The sequence below is a fragment of the Hylobates moloch genome, unplaced genomic scaffold (assembly GCF_009828535.3).
Source record: "Hylobates moloch isolate HMO894 unplaced genomic scaffold, HMol_V3 SCAFFOLD_11, whole genome shotgun sequence".
NCBI classification, from domain to species: Eukaryota; Metazoa; Chordata; class Mammalia; order Primates; family Hylobatidae; genus Hylobates; species Hylobates moloch.
The window spans coordinates 86,587,322-86,603,940 of NW_026652286.1; the positions used below are offsets into that span (position 1 = coordinate 86,587,322).

At 43.0% G+C, this 16,619-nt stretch overlaps 1 protein-coding gene across 10 annotated transcripts in view; it reads right to left on the reverse strand.

Moving 5' to 3' along the window:
* The window catches only part of USP28 (ubiquitin specific peptidase 28), an 80,224-nt gene that overhangs the window by 40,052 nt on the left and 23,553 nt on the right, over nt 1-16,619 (reverse strand). For all 10 annotated transcript variants that reach the window (XM_032167441.2, XM_058446422.1, XM_032167448.2 and 7 more), the window contains exons 3-5: nt 15,796-15,928; nt 4,615-4,720; nt 3,557-3,716 (exon numbers count right to left, since the gene is read on the reverse strand). In XM_032167441.2, coding sequence (XP_032023332.1) covers nt 3,557-3,716; nt 4,615-4,720; nt 15,796-15,928 — 399 coding nt within the window. The remainder of the gene's footprint in view (nt 1-3,556; nt 3,717-4,614; nt 4,721-15,795; nt 15,929-16,619) is intronic.

The window sequence follows — 16,619 nt, forward strand, 5'->3', positions numbered from 1 at the left end:
AGGGAACGCGCATGCATCCAGTCTGGAGATCTCTCGGCTTCTTGGGCATCCCATCTCTAGTGACACATTCCTCCACTCCATCTCTATCTACACCCACATCCCAGGCTGCACCAAAAATACACCAACACTTGAAAGGTGTCAGTTCGCAGATTACACGTTCAGAAAAGCTCACTCTGGGACCATTACATGTCTTCTTTGTGTCCAATTACCTGCAGGATACCTGTTCTTTGACTTCAGCAGGGGCCCAAGCAAATTGATCTGTTTCCTGGCTCCCTAACATTCAGTTCCTTCCTATCTTCATTTCTTTCTCCATCTAGCTTCGATGCTACGGTCTTAACTACCCTTCATTAAATTCACAAAGTGCCCTTTTGTCCTTTGATCACATACCCAGCAAATGCTCCAAATTAAATGAGTTGAGTTTTCCATGTAAGAGGTTCAAAGTGCTGTCAAGAGGCTGTCCTGATAGAAACTGAACATTTTCGTATCACTACACATTTAAAGTCAACAATTTCAAGCAGATCTTCAAATTTTTGGAAATCCTACTACTATACTCTGGTGCCAACTGGTTCTCCCACTATCTCCAACAACTATTTCAAACTTTCACTCCCTTTAAAATCTGACTCTGTCACTTCTCCACTGTCTTAAACAATAGCTGCTTATTTCACAGAGGAAAAAAAAAGACTAGACACTACTTCAACTCTAATTTGCAGTTATCATTTCTTCCTCTTCCCTTCCCATTATTCTCCTGCCCTTTTCCTTGTTAAGGCCGACTCCTCAGATATACTTTCTATGCTGTCTGCTCATGCTGTCCCAGAAGCCTTACTCAGCTATCTTCTCCATCTGCTGGCTCTTGTCCACCCTCCACAGGAGTGAAGGCTAATGGGGGGCGGGAGGGGGGGTGTGAATCCAGGGAACATTCTCTTTCTCTCTCTCTATCCTTTCAGATAGGAAAGAACTGACATGTTCCACATTATCTTCCTACGTTCTATTCTCAACACAGATGCCAGTGATCCTTTTAAACTGGAAGTACGATCATATCACTTCTCTGCTCCAAACCTTCCAATACATTCCTATTTCATCTAGAATTCCAAAATCTTCATCATGACCCCAAGCTCTTCCACTCCACCTCCACCACCTTTCCTATCCCACTGCTATCAGTTCTGGATCACTCCGTCTTAGCTATTTGCTATTTGTCAGACACATTAAGCAAGCTCCTGAACCTCAGTCTGCTTATTTGCTGTTCCTTGTCTGAAATGTTCCCTATGTAATTAAATAGCTCATTCCCTGGCCACCTTCAGACCTCTGCTCAAATTCCCACCTCATCAGAAAGGCCATCCCTGACCCTCTGCCCTCTCCAGCTGAACCCTGTCCAGTCCCCCAGACTCATTCATTCATCTTTACACTTGTCACCTCCTGATGTTTTGTTTACTGTCTGTGCCACTCTTTCCAAAGTAAACCATGAGAGTATGGGCTTTGTTTTAGTCACTGCTGTTTCCCCACAGCCTAAGACAGTGCCAGGCACATAGAAGCTGGATGTAGTGGATGTGCAGAAAGGGAGAATTCCATTTTTTGGCTTGAGCAGCTCGGTAGGTGCCATGTACCATGATGCAGAAGACTACTGTGGTGAGCACCAAGGGTTGCATTGGGGCTATGTAAGTTTAAGATGCCTGATCGATACTTCTAGAGAGCCACTACACTCTAGTGAATTCATTCACTCCCTTGGTTTTATTGCCATCTATATGGTACTGATTTCCAAAACTGTATCTGGAGCCCAGCACTTTTTCTGAAGTACAGATTCATATAATTATCTGCCTACATGGTATCTCCTTAAACTCAACTCATTTAAGTTGGAGGATTTGCTGGGTATGTGATCAAAGGACAAAAGGGCACTCTGTGAATTCAATGAAGGGTAATTAAGACCACAGCCTACACAGGCACAGGCACCTCAGACTTGGCATATCTAAAACTGAACTGATCGTGGGACGTGGTGGCTCATGCCTGTAATCCCAGCACTTTGGGAGGCCAAAGCAGGTGGATCACTTGAGGTCAGGAGTTCAAGACCAGCATGGCCAACATGGTGAAACCCCATCTCTAATAAAAATACAAAAATTAGCCAGGTGTGGTGGCACATGCCTGTAATCCCAGCTACTTGGGAGGCTGAGGCAAGAGGATCTCTTGAACCTGGGAGGCAGAAGTTGCACTGAGCTGAGACTGTGCCATCTTGTCTCAAATGAATAACTAAATAAATAATAAACATAAATTTTAAAAATGAAGACATCGCGCCAGGCGCAGCAGCTCACACCTGAAATCCCAGCACTTTGGGAGGCTGAGGCGGGCGGAACATCTGAGGTCTGGAGTTCGAGACCAACCTGGCCAACATGGCGAAACCCTGTCTCTACTAAAAAATTAGCCGGGTGGCCAGGCGCGGTGGCTCACGCCTCTAATCCTAGCACTTTGGGAGGCCGAGGCAGGCAGATCACATGGTCAGGAGTTGGAGACCAGCCTGACCAACATGATGAAACCTCATCTCGACTACAAATACAAAATTAGCCGGCCGGGCGCGGTGGCTCACGCTTGTAATCCCAGCACTTTGGGAGGCCGAGGCAGGCGGATCACGAGGTCAGGAGATCGAGACCACGGTGAAACCCCGTCTCTACTAAAAATACAAAAAAATTAGCCGGGCGTGGTGGCGGGCGCCTGTAGTCCCAGCTACTCGGAGAGGCTGAGGCAGGAGAATGGCGTGAACCCGGGAGGCGGAGCTTGCAGTGAGCCGAGATTGCGCCACTGCACTCCAGCCTGGGCGACAGAGCGAGACTCTGTCTCAAAAAAAAAAAAAAAAAAAAAAAAATTAGCCAGGCCTGGTGCTGCATGCCTGTAGTCTCAGCTACTCGAGAGGCAGGAGAATTGCTTAAACCTGGGAGGCAGAGGTTGCAGTGAGCCGAGATCGCACCACTGTTGCCTGGGCAACAGACGAGACGCTGTGTCAGAAAGAAAAAAAAAAAAACCTGAACTGAAACCCACTCTTAACACACACCCAAATTATTCCTCCTCCAGGGTCAAATGGTACTATAATCCACCTGGTTACTCAAACTAGAAACCTCATAGTCTTACTCAACTACTGCAGGCATAACCTGTATCCAACTGCCCACCAATCCTGTAGATTTGTTCTCCTCAGCGCCTCAAGAATGCATTCACTTCTCTCCTTCCACAACTTCTGCCACTTCTCTACTCCAGGCCACCACTGTTGCCTACCTGGATAGCTATGATAGCCTTCAACAACTGATTCCTCCTTATTCACTCTCACTGCTATAATACAGTATTCACTAAATGCTTATCCAAAACACCTATTCAATATATTTACAACCACAGCAGATTTCTTTTTAGTACTGCCCAACTTAGACATCAAAGCATCTAAATCCAAACACAGTAATGCCAGAAAAACTCCCCAATTTTAAATATCTGTTTTAATCCTTTGAAAGCTATGTTTCTACATTTCAGTTTAATAAATTACAAAGTTATTTCCAAAGGACACAGTTATCTCTTAAAAATATCATACCTGAATAACAGCACTAAACCAACATGTATTGCCAACATTTTTCAGCCCAACTGGCCAACCATCAACTCTCCTCCAGTCATTGGGATTGGGGTTTTCTCCCCAGACTTCGCAGCGTTTTCTCTTTGAGCGTTTAGTTTCTGCAGAGGTTGCTTCGTGCATCCTATATTGTGCAGCATGCCACACATCAAAAAAGAAAATAAAGAATAATATAGCATATGGAGGATGCTATAACCTTTCATGGATAATTAAAAACGCCAGAAAAAGTATTCACTGGATAATCCCTAGTTATATAAGGAACTGTAAGACTGTAATGCAACTGAAAAGCAAGATTTATACATAGAAATGTTAATCCTTCCATAACAGACATTACTACTAATAAGGTCTATGATAGAACTGAGTTGAAATTCAAGACTATTTAAGGCTACCATATTAGAAATTTTAGATTTCAACACAGTGTACTATCTAAGACCTCACCATCGAACAGGGCAGGAGAGACACTGTGCTAAAGATAAGAGCCTCCAAATTGCCCAGGACATAAAACACAGCCCTGTGTTCCCTGAAATAAACATCTCAGCAGTGTGAGGGAATAAACATGTCCAGAAACTGATAGGCCACCACTGGAACTGGATATTGGTGAACAGTACCAAACAATCACCCAATTAGTACCAGTTCAAAAAAATAGATTCCTTGATCACTTATGAGACAGGGTAGTTGAATAACTTTCACTTAAAAATATGCAACAGCGTAACTCTCAAAGTTTATAAAAGAGAATATACATTTAGCAGATACCTGGACTAGGTTGTTTTTAATTCACCCTAGCAATTGTAAACTGAAACACCTTGCACACTTCTACTCAAAGACACAGGATGCAATAAGACCCCTTTCAGTTGGCTTTTTCAAAAATGAACCAAAGAGTAAGCTAATGCGAAATCAAAATTTCTCCTAAAAGAAATTTCATTCAGGTGCTTAACAGAATTATTCCTGAGTGGCATTCACAGAGCTATTGCCTTTGACATACACACAATGTGGGCGCAAGGATTATAAGTTAAATCAATAACCTGTTAAGATCTCTTCCATCAGCTTGAATTTTGGGGGACTCCAGTAGACTCAAAGCAATGGCAGCCTGAAGATCATCTTTGTTATCATGAGTAAGGTCTATCACTTCTGTAAGATAAACAGAAATTTAATTAGTCTATATATAGAAAACATTGCCCTTCTGTCATATAAGAAAAAGGTAAAGACATACTCCCTAGCTTTCACTACAACAATGGCTCAACTGTGTAACAATTTTATTACCCTACTGCATAGTCAAATGAGTAACTTCAGCTACACTGTAACCTTAGACTAGCCCACAATACAGAAATAACAAGCTGCAAAAATCAAATGAACCAAATACCCTCTTCTGTATTCTCACTCCACAAAGTCAAAAGTAGATCCCATACATGTGGGTTAAATAGTCTCTATTATCACAAAACATCAGCCAAATATCAAACATCCAGGGAACAGATATTTTCAATCTCATACAAAATATTCCAGAGAATAGGGATATACTCCTCAACTAGTTAAGAACGGTAAGAGAAAGAAAAAGTGGAACTCACATGTGATACAAAATACTCACAGATACAAAATACCTAAACAAAATATTAGCAAATAGAACCCAAAAATATAAAAAAAAAAATTACATATTAAGACCAAGTTGGCCGGGCGCGGTGGCTCACGCCTGTAATCCCAGCACTTTGGGAGGCCATGGCGGGCAGATCACAAGGTCAGGAGATCAAGACCATCCTGGCTAACACGGTGAAACCCCGTCTCTACTAAAAATACAAAAAATTAGCCGGGCATGGTGGCGGACACCTGTAGTCCCAGCTACTCAGGAGGTTGAGGCGGGAGAATGGTGTGAAGCCGGAAGGTGGAGCTTGCAGTGAGCCAAGACCACGCCACTGCACTCCAGCCTGGGCAACAGAGCAAGACACCATCTCAGAAAAAAAAAAAAAAAAAAAAGACCAAGTTGAGTTTACTGCAGGAAAAAAAAATGAGTTAACACTAGATGGAGCAGTAAAATTCACTATCTTAACAGTTAAAAGAAAAAAACGATCATCTTAACAGATACAGAAAATGTATTTGATAACATTCAACTTTCTTTCAGGATAAAAACTCAAAGCCAACTAGGAAGAGAAAAAAATATCGTTAGGCTGAGAAAAAGTATCCATGAGAAGCCCATAGAAAACTTTTATACTTAATGGAGAAACATTCACTTTAAAATCAAAACTGGGACAAATACATCTATTATCACTGCTTTTATTCACCATGGTTCTGGAAGTTCTAGGCAGGCAATAAATACTTTTGGGCATGGTGGCTCACGCCTTTAATCCCAGCACTTTGGGAGGCCAAGATGGGAGGATCAATTGAGGTCAGGAGTTTGAGACCAACCTGGCCAACATGGTGGAACCTCATCTCTACTAAAAATACAAAAAATTAGCTGGGCGTGGTTGCACGTGCCTGTAATTCCAGCTACTTGGGAGGCTGAGGCAGGAGAATCACTTGAACCCAGGAGGCGGAGGTTGCAATGAGATGAGATTGTGTCACTATACTCCAGCCTGGGCGACAGAGTGAGACTCCATCTCTAAGAATATAAAGACTGGAAAATAAGAAGCAAAGCTGTCATAATTCACAGATAATAATCACCTACAAGGGAAACCCAAAATAATCCACAGCTACTCTGGGCACACTGCCTATGTGGTAGCCCTATTCCACAGGAGCAGTTAAAAAAAATAAAAGACGCTGGAAGCGGTGGCTCATGCCTATAATCCCAGCACTTTGGGATGCCAAGGCAGGCAGATCACCTGAGGTCAGGAGTTCGAGATCAGCCTGACCAACAAGGAGAAAGCCCCTCTCTACTTAAAATACAAAATTAGCCGGGCGTGGTGGTGTATGCCTGTAATCCCAGCTACTTGGGAGGCTGAGGTAGGAGGACGGCTTGAACCCGGGAGGCGGAGGCTGTGGTGACCCAAGATCGTGCCATTGCACTCCAGCCTGGGCAACAAGAGCGAAACTCCATCTCAAAAAAAAAAAAAAAAAAAATTAAAAAAGATTTTTTAAAACAAAATAAAACACAAATATTACAAAACTCTAGTAATCAAGACTGTGTGCTGCTGGCATAAGGAGACATATACATCAATGGAATAGAATTTATAGTCCAGAAATAAACTCTTACATTCCTGGTCAATTGATTTTTGACCTAAGTACTAAGACAACTCAAGAGGGAAAGAATATCTTTTCAACAAATGGTGCTGTGACAACTGAACACCACATGCAAAAGAATAAAGCTGAACCCCTACCTAGCCCCACATACAAAAATTAAGTCAAAACGGATCAAGTCCTCAAGATGAGAGCTAAAATATAAAACTAGAGGACGACACAGGTGTAAATCTTCATGACCTTAGATCAGGCAACGGAATCTTAGATGACACCCAGAGCATAAGGAACCAAAGAAAAAATAGATTAAAAAATCCTTTGGGCTTCAAAGGACACCATCAAGAAGTAAAGAGACTGCCGGGCATGGTGGCTCACGTCTGTAATCCCAGCACTTTGGGGGCCCAGGCGGGTGGATCACGAGGTCAGGAGTTCGAGACCAGCCTGACAAAAATAGTAAAACCCCATCTCTACTAAAAATACAAAAAAATTAGCCGGGCGTGGTGGCAGGTGCCTGTAATCTCAGCTACTCGGGAGGCTGAGGCAGGAGAATCGCTTGAACCTGGGAGCTGGGAAGCGGAGATTGCAGTGAGCCGAGATCATACCACTGCACTCCAGCCTGGGCGACGGTGTGAGACTCCATCTTAAAAAAAGAAAAAAAAGAAGAGACAACTCACAGAAAGGGAGAAAATACTTGCAAAACATGCATCTGATAAGAGATCTACACACAGAACATACAAAGAACTCCTGTAACTGAATGAAACACACAAATAGTGATTTCAAAAATGGGCAGAAAATCTGAATTGACATTTCTCCAAAGAATACACAAGATAAATGACCAATAAGCATAAGATGCTCAACATCACTAATCATCAAAAAAATGCAAATCAAAACCACAATGAGATATAATTTCACACCCATAGGGACAGCTATCAAAAAATAATATTAATAATAAAACTGGCAAGGATGTGGAGAAACTGGAACCTTTGTGCACTGTTGGTGGGATTTTAAGATGGTGCAACTGGCCAGGCGCGGTGGCTCACGCCTGTAATCCCAGCACTTTGAGAGACCGAGGCGGGCAGATGGCTTGAGCTAAGGAGTTCAAGACCAGCCTGGGCAATGTGGCGAAACCTTGCCTCCAAAAAAAATTCAAAAGAAATAAAAATAAAAAATAGCTGGGCATGGTGGTGTGTGCCCATAGTCCCTGGTACTTGGGAGGCTGAGGCAGGAGAATCACTTGAGCCCGGGAGGTCAAGGCTGCAGGGAGCCCTGTTGGCACAACTGCACTCCAACCTGGGTAACAGTGAGACCCTGTCTTAAAACAAACAAACAAACAAAATAAATAAATAAATAAAATACAGCCAGGCATGGTGGCTCATGCCTGTAATTCCAGCACTCAGGGAGGCCGAGGCAGGCAGATCACTTGAGGTCATGAGTTCGAGACCAGCTTGGGCAACATGGTGAAACACTGTCTCTGCTAAAAATACAAAACTTAGCTAGGCGTGGTGGGACATGCCTGTAGTCCCAGCTACACAGGTGGCTGAGGCACGAGAATCACTTGTACCCGGGAGGTGGAGGCTGCATTGAGCTGAGATTGCGCCACTGCACTCCAACCTGGGCGACGGGGCAAGACCCTGTCTCAAATAAAAATTAATAAATAAATAAAATAAAATAAATGGTGCAACTGCTACAGAAAACAGTATGAAAGCTATTCAAAAAATTAAAAATAGAACAACCATATGACCCAGTAATCCTACTTCTGGGTATATATCCAAAAGAATCTAAAGCAGGGTCTTTTTTTGAGAGAGTCTCACTCTGTCACCAGGGCTAGAGGGCAGTGGGTACAATCTCAGCTCACTGTAGCCTCAACCTCCGGGGCTCAAGGGATCTACTTGCTTCAGCCTCCCAGGCAGCTGGGACTACAGGCATACACCCATACACCTGGCTAATTTTTCTATCTTTTGTAGAGACAGGGATTCACCATATTGCCTTGGCTGGTCTTAAATTCCTGGGCTCAAGCTATCCACCTGCCTCAGCCTCCCAAAGTGCTGGGATTACAGGTATGAGCTACAGTGCTCGGCCTAAAACAGGGTCTTGTAGAGATATCTGTACATCCAAGTTCACAGCAACACTATTGACAAGAGACAAGAGGTGGAAACAACCCAAATGTCCATTAATGAATGGATAAACAAAACATGGCATATACATACAATGGAGTATTACTCAACCTTAAAAAGCAAAGAAATTTGAGGCATGCTGTAACATGAAGTCTGAAGACATTCTGTTAAGTTAAATAAGCCCACTGCAAAAGGACAAACAGTGTAGTCTACTTATACTAGGTTCTCAGAAATTCACAGAGATAAAGAGTAGAATGCAGGAGAGAAAAAATGGGGGTTACTATTCAACGCATACTCAGTAAATGAAATGTTCTGGAAATGGATGGTGGTGACAGTTGCACAACAATATGAATTAATTTAATACTTCTGAACTGTACATTTAAATAGTTAAGATGGCAAGCTGTATGTTTTACAAAAAAAGACTGGAAAAAAGAAGAAATACTGTCACATGCTACAACATGGATGAAACTCAAGACAGATATTATGCCAAATGAAATAAGCCTGTCACAAAAAGACAAATACTGTATGAGTCCACTTACATGAAGTATTTAAAGTAGTCAAATTCATAGAAACGGAAAGCAGAATGGTAGTTACCAGGGGCTGGGTATGGAGTACAGATATGCAATATGGTAACATTCTGGGGGTTGTTTCACAACAATTTGACTATTCTTAACACTACTGAACTCTACATTTAAAAATGGAGAAAGTATTTAAAAATCAAATATTTGAGATATTCTTAGATTTTATGTAATGTGTTTTTTACTAAAATAATAATTTCAAGTAATAAATTATCCAATTATCAGGCTGGGCACTGTGGCTCACACCTATAATCCCAACACTTTGGGAGGCTGAGGCAGGCAGATCACCTGAGGTCAGAAGTTTGAGACCGGCCTGGCCAACCAACATGGTGAAACCCAGTCTCTACTAAAAACACAAAAATTAGCCGGGTGTGGTGGCATGTGCCAGTAATCCCAGCTACTCGGGAGACTGAGGCAGGAGAATAGCTTATACCCGAGAGGCGAAGGTTGCAGTAAGCCGAGATCACGCCACTGCACTCCAGCCTGGGTGACAGAGCGAGCCTCCTTCTCAAAAATAAATAAATAATCCAATTATCACTATAACTATTCCAATTACCATAATTATGATAGAATATTACCATTCTATTTCCATCTATTTTTACCAAAATAATGAATCTAGGTAACAATCATCAATGGCTGCTGAAAATGCTAAGTGAGAAACTTCATAATAGATGAATTAAGCTGACAATACCTAAATACAATTACGATTTTAACAACACAAAGAGGGCAACCAGACATTATATGCTTCTAAATGTAACAAAATAGAAGATATATACACAACACTACCTATGACACAGTCATGCCAGATAAGTATCTACATTTATAGGAAAGACATGAGACAGAAAAATCCACTGAAAGATATCACAGTAATACAATCGCCAAACTCCAGAATGTGTGAAAGATGACATAACAAAAGACTTGATTTCTTTGGATATTAAGCTGCAAGAAACGGGGCAGGGGGGTGGAGATTTATAAATAAAGAGAGTCTTAAAAGACACCTCAAACATACTTAATGTTCTAATTTATCTGGAACATTGTTCTTAACAAAAACTGCAAACACTGTTAATGAGATAACCAGGAAAATTTCTACACAGGGTATTTGATGAGATTAAGGGATTACTGATGATATTAAGGGATTATTTTTAGTGTGATAATGTTGCAGTTTCGAAAAATAAACAGTCCTCTTTTAGAAATGTTACCCAAAAAGCTAAATACAGAATTATCACATGACCCAGCAATTCTATTTCTAGGGATATACACAAAAGAACTGAAAACGGATACTCAGTTAAATAGACACTGGCTTTATCACGACAGTGATGTTCACTCACTGAATATGCCCATTACCCAGGTCATGCTGGTTAAGGACACCCCTTCAGTGTGGACCCCTCATACAACATGACTGTAGCAAAATGGACAAACAGTTCTGGAAGCCATATTAGATTTGCTATCTCAACTTCCTCTCATGGGTCTTACAGATGCTAATAAAAAAACAACAGGTTTATTAACAGGAAAATGGTGAAAGGCAGATGGGAAAAGTCAAAGGACAAAGGTGGAAATGTTTAAAGGATTATTAAGGAAGTGAGTAAAGAAAACACTGATAGGGTGAAACTAAAGGGAACAAGAAATTTTGAGATAACACAGAATTGATACTGCAGATCAGTGGGGAATTACAGTCTTTCAATTAAACATACTGATTAAACATTTTAATACAGCATTACCAAAGGTGGGTGGACCAAAGGGAACTCTGCTGATTAACCAACATTAAAGGGCTTCAAATAAGTTTCTTGCATTTACCCCAGTTTGGAGAAACTTTATAAGCTGAAAGGCAGAGACCACAAAGAGAAAGATGATCAACAATTGTGTGGGGCAACGTTGAGGCAGGTTAATCAAGATAAAGACTGACAAACAGCCAAGAGTACTTTGGTTCAATCCCTTGCTGGGGACCCAAAGCCTTATGTACGCCAGTGGTGAAGGGGTAAGGGTGTGCAGTAGAAACCTTTCTGTGGCTTCGGGACACAGACGTACAATGCACTGTGATTTCAAAACCTGTTGATAAAGTCCTAATGGAGGCTATACTTAGGATAAGGGTTGATGGAATTAGGATAAAATTTTTTTTTTTTTTTTTTTTTTTTTAGGATAAAATTTTATAGGCGAGTTGGCATATCTGAACCTGCTTCAATGTGAAGTGGTTCCATCTTTTCTACTTGATTGTACTATGGGGATGGATACTGTATCTGCCTGGAGAATGTTCCCTCTACCTACTCCTGTAAAACAGAAGGCATGTAAACTTGTCCTTCAAGCAATAATAATTAGACATGCTAAATGGGAACCAGAAAGATTCCCTGAGCCTACACAACAGAGAATTGAAGCTGAAGTGCTGGTAGGGACAAACTGATTGTGGAGCGTTTACCAGGTCTTATGGCACAAGCCTGTGAGTGCCTCCCAGAGACGACTCCTGAGACTTTGGACTAGAGAATTACCACTTGAGGGGCATTTATTACCTTGCTATGAGACATTAATTGAAGCTACCCCTATAACTGAGGACCTAAAATAATCTTGAAACCTGAAATACTCATGCTGTCTTGCTGGGGGATGTCAGAGAAACACTTCAATGAGGATGGCAGTGCCCAAGAGAGTTCCATAATAAAATGGAAATGGTTTATACAGGATCTTGCTACCTGGAGAATGCAAGGAGGTCTTTGCATTCTCCAGGTAGCAGAAAGCCTCTTTTCCCCTAGGACTGACTCTGGAATTGTGTGAGGAGCTGCTGGATCCTATCCACACTTGGACGGTTTCCCAATAAACAGCTCCCAATAGACCAACAAAGAGCTGCTTGGTTTGCAGATGGCGGTTCCAAAGTGAATGGACAACATCCTATTTGGAAGGAAGGACGCCAATGGGATCAACGAAGGTAAAAACCAATCAGCAGCATGTGTTCATTGCATGCTGTTTTTCTAGCAGTGATGGAAGAATTGAACAGTGATAAAAGCCCGTGTTAGGCTCTTTACTCACTCATGGGCAGTGGCCAGTGGCCACATGATCAGGCAGGAGAGCAACGGAAACCTGGCCTATTAAAGGGATGTCCGTACGAGGCATGGCCCTATGGAAATTTGAAGGGTGCATTAAAGTAGGACATGTCAATGCCAACCAGAAGAAATCCCTTAGATGAGTTGATATGGGAGTACTGCAGCAGTGCAGAGATGGGCTGAGTCTAGACATGTTCCGTTTCCACCCTCTCAAGAACAAATTGCCAATAAGAACTGTTCTGTCTGCCAGGAAGAGAAAGATACTGCCGACAGCTATGGAGAGATTCCCTAGTGGCAAGGCCCTGAACGCTGCTGGCCAGTGAGACTGATGCTGGTAACCCTAGGTGACTACAAATGGGTCCTGACAGGTATAGACACTGACTCTGAACTGGGCTTTACTATCCCAACAGATCATGCAAATGCTTTCAGTGCTAAAGAAAAACAGTTAACAGAACCATTTAAAAATTTCCACCTTCCTGGAGTGAGCCCCTTGACTCTCCCCTTCCCCATTCTTTTGTTAATTAACCTAATGTTTTTATTAGCATCTGTAAGACCCATGAGGGGAAGCTGAGGTAGCATTTCACATGAGAAGGAAGGGTGACAATTTCCCAATCTAAGATAACAAATTTGAGAGCAATAGTTACTCTCAAGCCCTGTTAAAGAGAGTATAAATAGGTAAAAAATTATTTTGGAAAAGACTGTCATTACCTATAAAGTTGAAGATAAGCGTATCTTAATACCTACCAACTACATCACTAGATATATACACTAAAAAACCTCTTCCATACAAGGACAAGAAGCATGAATCTAAACAGCTCACAGCAGGCTTGAATAGCAAAAGCTTGAAAACAACCCCAAAGTCAATCAACAAATACATACAATGTGGTATATGCAGACCACGGAACACTACACACCAGTGAAAATGAATGAACTACAGTTATAACCCTCAGCATGGTGAGTCTCAAAAAGAACAATGTTGACCCAAAAAAGTTGCAGTGTGTACCAAGAGAAACATATGTGAATACTCACAGCAGCATCACTCAGAGTAGCTCAAAACTGTTAACAGCCCAAATGTCCATTAACACCACCTCGCCTTCCTCCCAGAAGATTCCAGAAGGTTCTCCTTGGTCTCTCCTCCCAGAAGCCTCCTTGGCTTCCAGAGTCCCATTCTCCTGGCTTTCCCTGGGCACTCTTCACCTCCCCAGACCTCTGAACACTGGCAGCAACCAGTGCTTAAGCTGCAGAACCTTCTTTCTCCTATACCCACTCCCGTGGAGAGCTCCTCAGTCTCACAGCTTTACAGAGCATTTATAGGTTATGATTCCAAGTCCACCTACCTCCGGCCTGGACCTCTCCCTCTAAACTGTGCACCTGGGTCTCCACCATCTTTCTGACACTTCTGCTGTGAATGTCTAACAGGCATTTCAAAGTTCGTATTCCCAAAACTGATCTCTTCATCTACCATCCCAAATCTGCTCCACCTACAGTGATTCCCATCTTGGTTAAATGCAACTCCTTTCAGTTGCTTAGGAAAAAATTTTTGAGTCACCTTTAACTCTTCTCTCTCTCACAACCCTACCTCCTCAGTAAGTAAATCCTACTGCCTTTACCTTAAAAATAATATATGCCGGAATGCCAGCACTGCTTACCGTACCTCCACCACAGCAGCCTGGCCTGGGCTCCCTGATCTGACCCATGCTCGTCACTGCCTCCTCTCCCACATTCTGTTCTCAACACCACAGTCAGAGTGATGGAAAATGGAAATCAGTTTGTATCATTCCTTTGCTCCAAACTCTTCAAAGGCTACCCACCTAACTCACAGCAAAAGCTAGTACTTAGGAAGGTTCTGAATGATCCACCTTCTTCTCTTTCCATGGCCCCAACCCTTTCGGCCCTCCTCACTCAACTAAGCCTTAGCCCTGGCCTCCTTGCGGTTCCCTGAGCAAGCCAAGGTGCACTCCCATCTTAGGGCCTCAAATGACTTACTCCCTCACCTCCCCTGCACGTTCTTAAAAGTCCATCCCGGCCAGGTGCAGTGGCTCACACCTGTAATCCTAGCACTCTGGGAGGCTGAGGCGGGTGGATCACCTGAGGTCAGGAGTTCAAGACCAGTTGGTCAACATGGTAAAACCCTGTCTCTACTAAAAATACAAACAATTAGCCAGGCGTAGTGGCAGGCGCTTGTAATCCCAGCTACTCGGGAGGTTGAGGCAGGAGAATGCTTGAACCTGGGAGGCAGAGGTTGCAGTGAGCCCAGATCGCGCTATTGCACTCCAGCCTGGGCGACAGAGTGAGACTCCATCTCAAAAAAAAGTCCATCTGTCGGGCGCGGTGGCTCACTCCTGTAATCCCAGCACTTTGGGAGGCCAAGGTGGGCGGATCACGAGGTCAGGAGATCGAGACCATCCTGGCTAACGTGGTGAAACCCCGTCTCTACTAAAAATTAAAAAAATCAGCCGGGTGTGGTGGCACGCGCCTGTAGTCCCAGCTACTCGGGAGGGCAAGACAGGAGAATTGCTTGAACCCAGGAGGTAGAGGTTGTAGTGAGCCAAGATGGCACCACTGCACTGCAGCTTGGGCAACAGAGCGAAACTCAGTGTCAAAAAAAAAAAAAAAAAAAAAAGAAAGTCCATCCAATTGGAAATATAGTACACAGCACTCTTTTTTTTTCACTTCTTTCATTCTGTCCTTTTTCTCCATGGCATTTATCACATTCTAATATATTAATAATTTATTTACTTGTTGATGTTCTCCCACTAAAAAATAAGCTACATGCAGGCAGGGCTTCAAGAGTGCTTGGCACATAGTTGGTCCTCACTAAATAAATGCTAAACAATGAGTAAATGAACAAATGAAACTTTTTCTTTTTTAAGAGACGGAGTCTCACTCTGTCGCCCAGGCTGGAGTGCAGTGGCGCGATCTCAGTTCACTGCAAGCTCTGCCTCCCGGGTTCATGCCATTCTCCTGCCTCAGCCTCCCGAGTAGCTGGGACTACAGGCGCCCGCCACCACACCCGGCTAATTTTTTGTATTTTTAGTAGAGACGGGGTTTTACCGTGTTAGCCAGGATGGTCTCGATCTCCTGACCTCGTAATCCACCCACCTCGGCCTCCCAAAGTGCTGGGATTACAGGCGTGAGCCACCGCGCCTGGCCAAAACTTGTTAAGGGCTTAGAATTGTGCCTGCCACATAGCAATAGCTCAGTCATAAGCTGTTATTACTATTATTTTCAAAGGGCTGATGTGATTGACAGGGAACTCACATACACTTGGTTTGTTATTTTCTGCTAGTTCAGCAAAGAACCAAGACAGGATATACAGTACCTACTTGCTAATACTTCCTTGTTGGCAGCACTCCCCTCTACTTCAGATGGTTCTGTAGCAACAGTGTCTTGACTGGGCTCCTTAACTCTCTCATCAGTGAGAAGGCTGACTGCCTGAGTAATGTCCCCATTACTGGCCTATGGGAGAAAAAGACAATAGAAATTTCAAAAGTAATCATCATAGAATTAAAAACCAGTTTTGAATATTAACTTTATTACCCTGGTGACACACTTGAGTACTTTTAGGCATAATTCTAGGGTAGAATTATGAGACTATGGTGGACAGTAGGTCTAATGTGCTTGAAGTGTCTATCAAATGCTCGTTACAGGAGGGAGTTTCCATGCTCTGACTTCCCACAACACCCAAACAAAAGTGAAATCGCGATGGAGATTTGTTCCCATTGCTTCGGATACTACTACTCATGATTTCTCTGAACAGTCTAAAGCACGATGTGTCAAAAAAGGGGGATGGCAATTAACATAGACATTCTAAATAAAGTCAGCCCTACAATAAAAATGCCAAGCAGGCCAGGCGCAGTGGCTCACGCCTGTAATCCCAGCACACTGGGAGGTCAAGGCGGGCAGATCGCTTGAGCCCGGGAATTGGAGACCAGCCTGAGCAACTTGACAAAACTCCGCCCCTACTAAAAATACAAAAACTAGCCAGGCATGAGTCCCAGCTACTAGGCAGGCTGAGGTGGGAGGATCACTTGAGCCCAGGAGGCAGAGGCTGCAGTGAGCCGAGATCACACCACTGCACTGCAGGCTGGGCAACCGAGTGAGATCCTCTCTCCTATCTCCAAAAAAAAAAAAAAGCCAAGCAGTTACA